The sequence below is a fragment of the Anabrus simplex genome, chromosome 3 (assembly GCF_040414725.1).
Source record: "Anabrus simplex isolate iqAnaSimp1 chromosome 3, ASM4041472v1, whole genome shotgun sequence".
Lineage (NCBI taxonomy): Eukaryota > Metazoa > Arthropoda > Insecta > Orthoptera > Tettigoniidae > Anabrus > Anabrus simplex.
The window spans coordinates 282,351,732-282,363,869 of record NC_090267.1 but is presented as its reverse complement, the minus strand read 5'-3'; the positions used below and the strand labels follow the sequence as shown (position 1 = coordinate 282,363,869).

Here is a 12,138-nt window from a genome sequence, read left to right as displayed (position 1 = left end):
TTCACAAAGCAGTTTTTGCAGGCGCAACAACGATATATTGCATTATTTATCACTAATTGCTGGACTGAGCAGCTCAGGTGGTAGGGCCCTGGCCTTCTGAGCCCAACTTGGCAGGTTCGATCCCGGCTCAGTCTGGTGGTAAATGAACGTGCTCAAATACAGTAAGTAGCCTTCTGTTGGTAGATTTGGCTCATAAAAGAACTCTTCTGGGATAAAAATTGTGACACCTTGGCATCTCTGAAAACTACTAAAATGCAGTTAGTGGGACATAAAGCCAATAGTAAGCCTATTATTTTCACTTGTGTTTCACTCTCCACCATATATAGTCAAACGAATACACGTTTCTTACAATTTTGCTTTACATCACTCCGACACAGGTAGGTTTTATGGCGACAATGGAATAGGAAAGGGTTAGGAGTGGGAAGGAAGAAGGTACATCCCCAGCATTTGCCTGATGTGAAAATGGGAAACCACAGAAAACCATCTACAGGGCTGCCAACGGACGTTCGAACCTACTATCTCCCAGATGCAAGCTGACAGTAGCGTGCCCCTAACCAAATACATGTTAGAACTATCTTTGGTATAAGGTGCATTGCAATTGCAGCTAGCAATAAATGGGGATTACAAATTTTAAGAAAAGGTCTAACAAATGTTTTCTATTTCATTAAAATTGCTGAAGATTTTTGTATTTTTTCTCCTTCTACTTTGTTATACTCTTCTAAGTTAGTATATTTCTGTTGGATTAGAATGACAATATCATTGATTTCTTCTTTTAGTGTAATCATAGTGTTTAATATATCTCTTTTGATTTTGTAGGTCAGATGAGGAGAGCAGAAGTCTTGGAGGTGACGTAGCTGTATTGCCTCGTCGTTCTAACACCAGTGTTTATTCTGCTAGATCATTAGCTAGCAGGAAAGCTCTGTCTGCAGTGGTCATTCAATCCCACAGACCTGTTAGTAGCCAGCAACGTAGGGCAAATTTTGTGGCTGCTCGGCATATTGAAGACAGTGCTTCACAAACTCCATGTGATCTTATTGGTAGTATTTTAGACAGTCAGAGCATTTGGCACTCTAGTAAAGCCAAAGTGACCATCAGTCGTGATGGCAGTCTTGAAGTCAAGAGAGAGAGTATTGAAACTGCCAGAACTGGTTCGGAATCCAATAAATTGGGTGCTGGATATTCCAGAAGTGCCGATAAACTTTCTACAGACAATACAGATCGTAGTGGTAATGTGCCATCGGCCTCATTAAATAGTAACCTACCATTAAATATACGAGATGCAGTAGGTCAAGGAAAACAAGCACCACTGTACCCAGGAAGCAGCAATGGCTCGAGACCTCCATCTGGTGGGTCTGGATTTCATCAGTTTGGTGGAAGTCGTTATGGTAATAATAGTACTAATAATAACACATCATCATATCAAAATTACCAAAGTGGTCGAGGTTATTCAAATTTCTCAGCAGGCTCGGGATTTGATGCTAATATTGCTCGGGCAGGATACTCGAATTATCTTAACAGAACCCCACCTCCACCCCCACCTCCACCATTATCATTTAGAGGTACTCCTATGAGATTTCGTCTCTCTCCAAGGTTTCCCTTGCGCAGACCACCTGTACCTCCTCCAAGATTGCCAGTTCCTCTCTTTAAGAGAGATGAAATGAAAACTGATGATAGTGGTGAAGCAAGTAAGAGGCCCCAAGATGAAGAAGAAGATGAGATAGACATTTATAGTGACATTGAAATGGGAGGAGTCGGTAGTGGAGGACCAAGTGGTGGTGGATCAGAACCTGATGAAACAGATAGGGGAATGGATGTGAATTATGAAGCGCTGCCTCCTCCTCCTGAACCTTCAGCTTTGCTAATGGGGCTTGGAGAACAGGTTTTGAGTGATGATGAGCAGGAAAGTGACAGTGAACTTGTGATAGATGATAATGTTATGTCTGCTTCACCTCATGAGCAAAGTGACAGCACGCCTCAAATACCAGACTCGGAGAAATATGATCCTGCAGAACCATCATATGATAGTGATGATGATCTGCCACTACCACCTTCAAGTGCAGTATCAAATGAAGACATTCCTTTACCATCAGTTCCTCCTACTGGATCTGGTAAATCTCCTCAAGATGCAGGTATTTCTCATATCGTTAATTCCTCTTCAAATTCCAACATCAGTTACTTACACTCGCCAACGTATGGAGACAAGCCACCATTTGAATCCGACAATAAAATATCTGCAGTAGCCTCGGATGGTGTAGTGAAACAAGTTTTTAAAGAAGTCCTGAAAGAACATCTGGACAGTACAATAAAGGCCTGCGCAATACCTGCAGATGCAGAGGAAGAAGAAGATGAAGAGTGTCCAAATTTTTCCATATACTCAGCATTAAGCATGGATATAGCACGGAAAACAGGAGAAGATGAGGAATGCAAAGAAACAGAACAAAAATGTGAGGAGAAAGAAATAGAGGATATTGAAGAGAAGAAAGAAAAAACAAAAAGGCTTTCAGACATTGAGGATGAGATGCCTAATGCTGCTGTCATTGTTGATGAAAGTGACAAACAGTCAGCATTGCAAGAAGAGGAGCAGTGGGAAGAAGTAGGAGAAAGTGGTAAAACTGAAGAGATTGGTAAGGACAAAGATAGTGATGTGGAGGATAACTTAAGTAATTCTGAATGTAGTGGGTCAGAAGCCCAGTTGCCTCCGGAAATGGAAACAGAAACTCGTAGCAAAAATAACAGTGATCCTGAAGAGATATCTGGTGAACATGGCACTGATGAGACAGCAAAGCTTGCTGCACTCAGTGATGAACTACACACTGTTACACTAAACGTTCCATGTAGAATGTCACCATCCAATGAATTATTGGATGAGCAGGTGAAATGTGATGATACTGTTACTAATGAACAGATTGAAGGTGAGATAAGAGAAAATGAAGAACAACATCGAAGTGCTAGTGAACCTCGTGAAATTTCAGAAATTCCTGATTCTGGTCTTGATGTTTCAGCTGATGAGAGATCCAAAACTCGAGGTCTAGAGGAAGAGATTTTTGGATCTGATGATAATGACAGCCTTATAGGTGGTGCAACATCTGCTGTTTCAGCAGCTACAATGGATAACAATCTCCCTGTTTCTACTCCCCTTGGATTGGAAGGACTTGATACCGAAACAATATCTGAAACAGAAGAGACTATTAACTTTGATGATGACCTCAGTCAAGATGGCAATGAGTTTTTAACTGCTGAGGAAGATGGCGAGATACCATCTCACAAAAGGAAAAAGAAGCGGAAATTCCGAAAGCTTGCTGGAGTAACAAATAAGGATGGTGGAGATCAGGGAGACTCAGAGATGAGTCCTGTTGAAGCAATTGATTATGAAGAAGGTGAAATTGTGGATGATAGACCAAAGAACCAAGAGCTTGGTAAGAAAGAAAAGAAGCTGGTAGATAAGAAAGATAAAGTTAAGCATCGTGATGAGTCCCGTAAGAGCCCTGATGAAAATTTTGATATTTCTCAGTCTAAAGGTGTGACAGAAGAAGATAAGAAAAAGAGAAAAAAGAAATCCGGAGAGAAGGGGCGAGTATCTAGAGAGAGGACCATTTTGGGTAGTAGTGAAAACAAAGACAAGGGTAGGGATAAATCAAGAAGGTCAGAAGAAAATATTGCATGGAAGAAACCATCCAAAAGCACAAAAGGAAGGAATTATCGTGATGGGAAGATGGCAAAAGATGATACTGTAATGAAAGATAAGGATAGGGAAAGTAGTGCTAAGGATGTTGGTGGCAAAAAGGAGAAAAAGAAGAAAGAGAAGAGAAAAGACATGGAAAGATACGATGTGCGAAAAGTTGTATCGGACAAGAAGCGGAAGCGAAGAGACGAATTTGGCCGCGATCTATCTAGGGAACGTTCCGTCAGTCATTCTCGGTCAAGATCTCGTCGAAGATCACGTGATAGGTCGAGACAGAGATCAAGATCTAGATCAAAGAGACGTTCTAGAGGAAGATCTCCAGTGAGATCTAGAGGAAATCGTTCCAGAAGTCGTTCAAGAATCAGATCAAGAAGTAGATCACGTGTGAGGTCACGTAGCAGGTCAAGGAACAGGTCAAGTAGGAGATCTAAGGAAAGGCTTCGTAGAAGTAGATCAAAAGATAGGATTAGATCGAGAGTTAGTCGTAGCCATAGTAGAAGTAAACGATCTAGAACTAGGTCCCGCAGTAGGTCTAAAAATCGTCAGAGAATTAGATCTCGAAGTAGGTCTGTTGTTAGATCTCGTGAAAGGAAAGATAGGACACATGCAGTGAAGGATACCCAGAGATTTCGTGTGAGGCGCTCGTGGTCTCGCACATGGACTCCATCTTGGTCACGTTCTCGCTCTCGTTCCGTTTCTTGTTCATCTTATTCTAGAAGTAGAAGTCCTTCTGTTAGACATTTTAATCACTCTTACACAAGATCCTTTTCCCGTTCATGGTCAAGAGAACGCCATGAAAGAATTCCTGTCCTTGAGAAAAAGACAATGTCTAAAACTCAAAAAAAGCTTACTGTTATTGTAAATAATACAAAGGATGATTCAGAACGACAGAGAAAGAAGGAGAAGAAAAGGAAAGAAAATAGAAAAAATAAAGAAAGTACTGTTGCTGTAGAAAAGCGAAAGAAGAGAAAGGAAAAATCACCTGCGCCATCAAAAGAAGTATTCACATCCGGTGATAATATTCTAGTTAGCGTTAACTTTAATAAATCTAATAAAACATCAGTTGTGAAGGATGTTCCATCAACAGCCTTAACTAATCTTCCTAAAGATACTGGTAAGAGAAAACGTGATGAAACTTTTGAAGGGGATATAGATCCTGGTAAAAAGACTAGAAAGACAAAAGTAGTGAAGGATAAAGGTTCTCCACGGCTGAAAGGTAATTCTGTTCCAGAGAAAACTGCAATAAGATCTTTAAGTGATAAGAAATCCAAGAAACAAGTAGCCAAAGGTAATAAATCTGCAAGAATGGCTGCAATTTTGAAACAGAAGCCAGTTGCTATTATAGATCTGGATCAGTCACCTTTCCATGAGCAGACCCCTTCACCAACTGATTTAATTGTTTTAAGCGATAGTGATGAAACTGGAAATAAGACTGGTGAAATAGAAGAAATGATCGAGGCAATGAGTGGCCGAAGAGTAATGAGGACAAATAGTGCAACTCCTCCAACATCATCAAAGACTGTTCATAATGTTACTCCAGGTATGTCTGCAACCAGAACTCCAGAATCTCATTCACCACTTATGAGTGCAATAAGTAATTACCTGGTTACAAGTACGGGTCCTAAAACACCTCCAGAACCACAAGTGAAATTTTCTATTGCACCAAAACCACAGCTGCGTTCTATTAATAATCCCTTGTTGGAGGAAGAAGACGATATGCTGGTTGAACATGCAGGTTTGGAGGATTCTGATCAACGAATAGAAGAAGAATTGGACAGAGGTTTGGTTGATGTTGTTCACAAAGGTCCCAACACACCACCAGAGCCTCGAGGACCAACTACTCCTTGTTCTCCACCTACCTCACCAGATGCATATGATCCTTTTGATCCCACAAAGTCGGGCACTCCTTCTCCTGCAGGTCCTGAAGCTAGTATGGATGGACCGCCGAGTCCAGTTATAACCCCTACTGATGAATTACTTCAGCGTGTTGGTGGAGGTGGTGCAGCTACAGCAGTAGGAGGAAGAGATTCTGCTCTTGCAAGTGATTTGGAAGACTTGGTGAATAAAAATGTTGAACCTAGAGCAAAGTCACCACCGTTATTATCTGGAGAAGAAATGGCTGAAGAAAGAAGTCAGTCTCCTGACAGAACAAAATCTAGAGGAATGGATTCTGTTCTGACCAAATCACCCTCTGGCATACCAGAGTCAGTGTCTGGTACATCTCAGTTGCCTGGTGATGATTTATCACAGTCAGGGGATCTTTCTGAAAGCATAGATAAGGTTAAAGCTAAGTCTTCTCTTACTCTACCTTCTAATGTTGGATCTACAGTTGTGTCTGAAAGCAGTACCATATCTCCAGAAAGAAAGATTTCTGTTGTGATAACCACTCAGACACCGAAGTTACAGGGTACCCCTGTTAAACAACAACTATTTCCTGTGACTGGCTTGAAGCAGATTCCTGTATCTCAGCAGAATATTACATCAACTCCAAATCATTCAAATGCCCCAGCTCCTCTATTTCCCACATTAACACCTGCAAATATAGCTAGTATTTTGTGTACACCTCCAACAAATCTAACTTTAAGCCGTACAAATCTGTTCAGTACACCCACACCTATTTCAGTTCCACCACTGTTGCAACATATTGCAAGTTCTCCTGCTGTTCCTACTGCACGGATCACAACTGACAAAACACCTGCTCGTATGCCATCGGATAAAACATCAGGGTCGGGATTACCATTGCGTTCTATGGTTCAGAATGGTGAGCAACAAAAACAGCCCCAGGACACTTCAACTGAAGTTATAGATATGGATTTGGATTCACCCTATTCCCCAGGTTCTAGTGAGGGTGATGATTTGTTTGATCCACCTGTTGAAAATACTAAGTCAAATCAGCAATCGTTCTCTTCTGACCGCAGCAGATCGACACAACAAGGTGGCAAAAATACCAGCAAGTTGTTAGGATTGCCCCTTGTACCATTGCCATCTCACAAATCTCCTAGTAAACCATCTCAGGACAAATTCGACAGCATCTTTGGAGTATCGCCACTACGAGTGAATAAATCTGGTGCAACATCTAGAGCAACTAGCCATCAGAACAAAAGTCATCATAAGATAACGAAAGTTAAGGCTGGGAAGCATGGGAAAGGTAAGAATATGTTCATTTTTGTAATTAGTATAAAAACTGTACCTATACATTGAGGCAGGTCAGGTCCTTAGTGAGAATAGTCTAAATGTGGTGCTGATAAAGCCCGATGAGCTCTATAGAGAAATTGAAGTGATAGCTGGTATAAGTGATCATGAAGCTGGTTTAGATAAAGTATTTTTTTTAAAATGATAGGAAGGAAGTTAATTATAGGAGGACTACTACGCAGTACCATATGGCTGATTAGAGAGACATGGCTGAGTTTAAAAACTAATTATGATTGGTGAAAAATGTAAACAGCTTATGGGTTTAAAAAAATTGTTGAGGAGTTTGAAAACAGGGGGTACTGTATTTGGACGTTCTTCATTGTGTATATCTCATAACAACAACAACAACAAGAAGAAGAATGGTATATGGCCTCTGGAGAGCCTTCTGCAGCAGGTCTTTCGAGTTGAGGCGTGATAGGCGACCTGTGCATCTATGAAAACACGGCCTTATCTATAATGAATTCTAATGCGCGCGCGCACACACGCGCACACACACGCACACACACATCTGAATTAACCAAGGAAAGTTAAAATCCCCGGCCCGATTGGGACCCCCTGGACCAAAGGCCAGCATGCACTAAACATTCAGTGATGGAGCTGATCATGCTTATACTATACATACCACCACCACCACCACCACCACCACCACCACCACCACCACCACCATCATTGACCAACTCCAGTTTCCCGGGTGTGGTATACGAGCCCATTCTATTTTGTTCAGTTCATGAACCATTCTTTGTTCAAAATCCGCTCCCAATCCTGATCTCTCTCCTCTACATCCTTCTTCACTAAGTCGGTCCATTTTTCTCTAGGTCTGCTCACTGATCTCTTTTCCCTTATTTCTCTTTCATACTCCTTTCTTGCAGACCTGTTGGCACTCATTCTTTTCACATGCCCAAACCACTTCAGTGTTGCCTTTTGGATCTTCTGGAGTAAGGAGTCTTCTAGTCCTACGTCTTCTCTGACTTTTTAATTCCTGATTTTATCCCTCCTGGTCTTCTGGATCATTGTGGGTAGGAACTTCACTTTTGCTGCTTGGAGTTTCGAGTTGTCCTTTCTTGTTAATGTAGCGGTTTCCAGGCTGTGTGTGAGGATAGGGGTGTAGTATGATTTATACAGTGTCATCTTGATTTTGAGTGTACTTGTTTATCCCATAGTAGCTGTCTTACTTGGAGGTAAAAATGTATTGCTTTGCTGATTCGACTGTTTACTTCATATTTAACTAAGTTATCCTGGGACATTATACTACCCAAGTACTTAAATTCTGTGACACTGTCCAGCTTAGTGCCATTTAGCATGATTTCTGACTGATTGTCACCCTTCTGTATCTTCAGCACCACTGTTTTAGCCTTGTTGATGTTTAATCCATATCTCTCAAACTCCTGACTCCACCCCTGCAGTCTCTCTTCCACATCTTTCTCTGAGTTACCCCAAATTACCACATCATCTGTCCAGCTCCATGGTTAAATTGTTAGCGTGCTGGCCTTTGGTCACAGGGGTCCCGGGTTCGATTCCCAGCAGGGTAGGGAATTTTAACAATCATTGGTTAATTTCCCTGGCACGGGCTGGGTGTATGTGCTGTCTTCATCATCACTTCATCCTCATCATGATACGCAGGTCGCCTATGGGAGTCAAATCAAAAGACCTCCACCTGGCGAGCCGTACCCGTCCTGGGATGTACCAGCACTAAAAGCCATATACCATTGCATTGACCACATCATCTGCATCTGCAAATGCAAATGCGTTTAAGTCTTGTTACCTCTTTTTTTTAGTGCCTTTAATTTGGTATTCATTACAATGATAAATAATAGGGGCGATAAAGCCCTACCTTGCTGAACTTCCCCTTTTGTCTCAAGCCAGTCTGACAATCCAGAACAGACTTGTACACAGCTTCTGGTTTTCTCATAAAGCACCTTAACTTTTGAAATTAGACTGTCTCGAACTTTGAGCTTTCCCAGGCACTCCCAGATAAGCTCCTTTGGTATGCTGTCGTAGGCCTTTTCGATGTCAAGGAACAGTAGATATAAAGACTTCTCTTTTTCCCAATGCTTTTCCATTTGCATCCTGACAGCAAATATAACATCTGTTGTTGATCTTCCAGGCCTAAAGCCATATTGTTCCTCTTCTACTATACATAAGGGCATCAAAAGGTTGCAAACACGATATGCGCGATTAAAATAAAAAGCGTAACTTTTATGTTGTTCCGCTTCAATTTTTTTTATATCTCGTAATAATTGAAACCTTTAAGGTTTGGTCAGTTCTGTTATTGCAAATTAATGATATACGTAGATATTACGGTGATAACCTGAATTTTCGTAAAGATTCCATAGACCCTTTGTGGACAGTAGGTTAGAAATCCAACACGACGTGGCTCAGATGATGTCACAGAAGCTAGAAATTCAACATGGCGCGTCATCAGTGTCACAGCAGGCTGTGCGAGGCTGCCAACTTAGGAACTAGTTACAAGACCAGTCTAGACTGTTTTCTGGCTTGTAACAAGCTTGTAATCAGCTTGTAACAGGGCAGCAAAGTGGCCAAAAGGTCTCTAGCATCCCACACGCTTCACAAGGTGCAACGTGATTTATCACCCTGTGACTAATTAAAAAGTTCCAAATGCACACCATGACTATTTTAAACTGCACAATCTTCTCATTTTGAATGAAGGTCGCAGCCCTAGCCGGCCAGTAGCAACACAGAAAATGGTAGTGAATCTGAGTTTTACAGTGCCTCCATTTTAATTCTTGAAAATATCAATACTTCTAGGGGTCGGTTTGTGGGTCGAGGAGAAGTGTTGGCGCCAGGAGGCTCATATTGTGCACTGCACTCCAGCGTCCAAGATCCTTGCCCAAGGCTAACAACTCGGAATCACTTCTACATTCTCCCGTAACAGGTTGCCACTATTCTGTGCTAAAGTATTGAGTTGTCGCTTTAAATTAAAAAAACTTTCGCGTGTGTTTTTCTTACAAATGATCAATCAATGCGGGAAAATTGTAGCCTAAGACAAGTACTTTTTTTATAATCAATGCGATAATGCGATAGTTTGAGGAACGATGGATGTGGGGAAATTTAACATTCATTTATATGGAACATTTTGGACCGAATGGAATGAACAATGAATACGGGAAAACAACAGTTCCAGGAATGATGCATCGGAGTTCTGCTGTGTATAATTATAGATGAATAAAGAGTTTAAGAATGAAGGACAGGTTAGAAGGAAATAGGAATGCTCGTGGAACTTGCTGGGAAATAGAAATTAGCGAAAAAACCAACTAAGCAGAAGATCACACGCATTATTGTTAGCAGTATGAATTTTAGTAAAAGTTGAAAGGGTATGAATAGGTACTTTAAGGCAGAAACAGGTTTCAGGAAGGACATCCCAGGAATCTTGAATACCCACGGGGAGTGTATACCTGAGGACGTACGGACAGCAGAAGTGTTTAGTCAGCAGTAAATATAAGACAGACATTAAGGATAATGGTTATTTTCAGGAAGTGATTAATCCTAGGAGAGTACTGAAATTTACCTAATCTGAACTAATTTCTGTTTTTCCTTGTGGAGCAAAGGGCATCCAGGAAAGCTCTCCATCCGATATGTTCTACAGCGAGGTTTTTTGTCCTCCCATATTTTTCCACCTCCATTCAGTTCCTCTCTATCTGCCTCCAAGTGTTCCTAGGTCTTCCAGGCTTCCTCTTTCCTATTGGGTTCCATTCCAGAACGGACTTTTCAACTGCTCCGTCCCGTTTTCTTAATGTGTCTTAACGTGTCTTAACCATCCCAACTTTTTTTTGTCCTTTTGTCTACACCAGTTGGTTTTTTGTTTAGTTTCCGTCCGCAAGTTTTCGTTTGTGATTTCTTCAGGCCATCTTATATTGATGATATGCTGCAGACAGTGATTTACAAACACATGGAGTTGGTGTGTGGTTTCTTTAGTGATCTTCCATGATTCACAGCTGGAAAGGAGACTGGACTTCACGTTGGTATTGAAGAAGCGGATCTTGGTTTTTCTTGATGAGAGGTTACTGTTCTTCCAAATAGGGTATTCTGTAACATATGAACTGTTTGCTTTCCGGATTCATGCCTTGACATCCTCCACCCGTCTTTGTCATTGTGCTTCCTAGGTAGACAAGAGAACTATCTTCCTCCATTTGCTCGCCAGATATGTTGAGCTGGACATTTGCAGTACCATTCATTCTCATCCCCGTTATCTTTGTAGCATTTATTTTAAGCCTGACTGCTGCTGCTTCTTGTTCTAATTCCAACAGTTTCTGCTCCATATCTTCAGTGTTCTTGGACATTTGGCAGATGTCGTCAGTAAAGTCCATATCTTGAAGGAAGTTGTCTTCCTCCCACCGTATATATCTCTACTTTTCCCTTCCACTGCCTTCCTCATAACTCGATACAGCATGCGTGAGAATAATGTAGGAGAGAGGACGGAAGCTTGGTGAACACCAGAGCTGATTGTGATAGGCTCAGTTATATTCCTTTGTGGACGATTTGACATTCATAACCATCATCCATCTCACGGATTACATTGAAGATTTTATCTGGAATGCCATCATATTCAATGAGCGTATACCACATTGTGTTCCAGTTCGAGTCGAAAGCTTTTTCATTATCTACAAAGGCCAGATACAGTAAGGTAAGGGTTATTCTGCCCGAAGACAGGTCCGAACCTCCGCAGAGGTGTTGCTGAGTCGGAGTTTACGTGCGGTAGGGTGGCGAGTTCCTTTCCGCTCCTCCATTCCCTTAGCCCCCACCAACAGCGCGTGGCAACCCATCCAACTCCTGACCATGCCCAATGTTGCTTAACTTCGGAGATCTCACGGGATCCAGTGTTTCAACACGGCTACGGCCGTTGGCCCAGATATAGTGGGCTCTGCCATTCCACACTACATTCTAGAATGATCCAAAGAATATTTAAGAGATTGCTACAGCTGTGATTTTTGTGGAATCCAGCTTGTTCTTTGCGCAATTTGCGACTGACTGAGTCCTTCACAACAGTATGATGCCTTGCCAGTTTTTTTTTTTTTTTTTGCTACTTGCTTTACGTCGCACCGACACAGACAGGTCTTATGGCGACGATGGGACGGGGAAGGGCTAGGAGTGGGAAGGAAGCGGCCGTGGCCTTAATTAAGGTACAGCCCCAGCATTTGCCTGGTGTGAAAATGGGAAACCACAGAAAACCATCTTCAGGGCTGCCGACAGTGGGGTTCGAACCTACTATCTTCCGAATACCGGATACTGGCCGCACTTAAGCGACT

At 41.8% G+C, this 12,138-nt stretch overlaps 1 protein-coding gene across 1 annotated transcript in view; it reads left to right on the top strand.

Moving 5' to 3' along the window:
- LOC136866260 (serine/arginine repetitive matrix protein 2) overlaps positions 1–12,138 on the top strand; it is a 519,326-nt gene that overhangs the window by 322,866 nt on the left and 184,322 nt on the right. Inside the window, exon 13 of the mRNA XM_067143064.2 lies at positions 817–6,830. Within this exon, the coding sequence (XP_066999165.2) occupies positions 817–6,830 (6,014 nt within the window). The remainder of the gene's footprint in view (positions 1–816; positions 6,831–12,138) is intronic.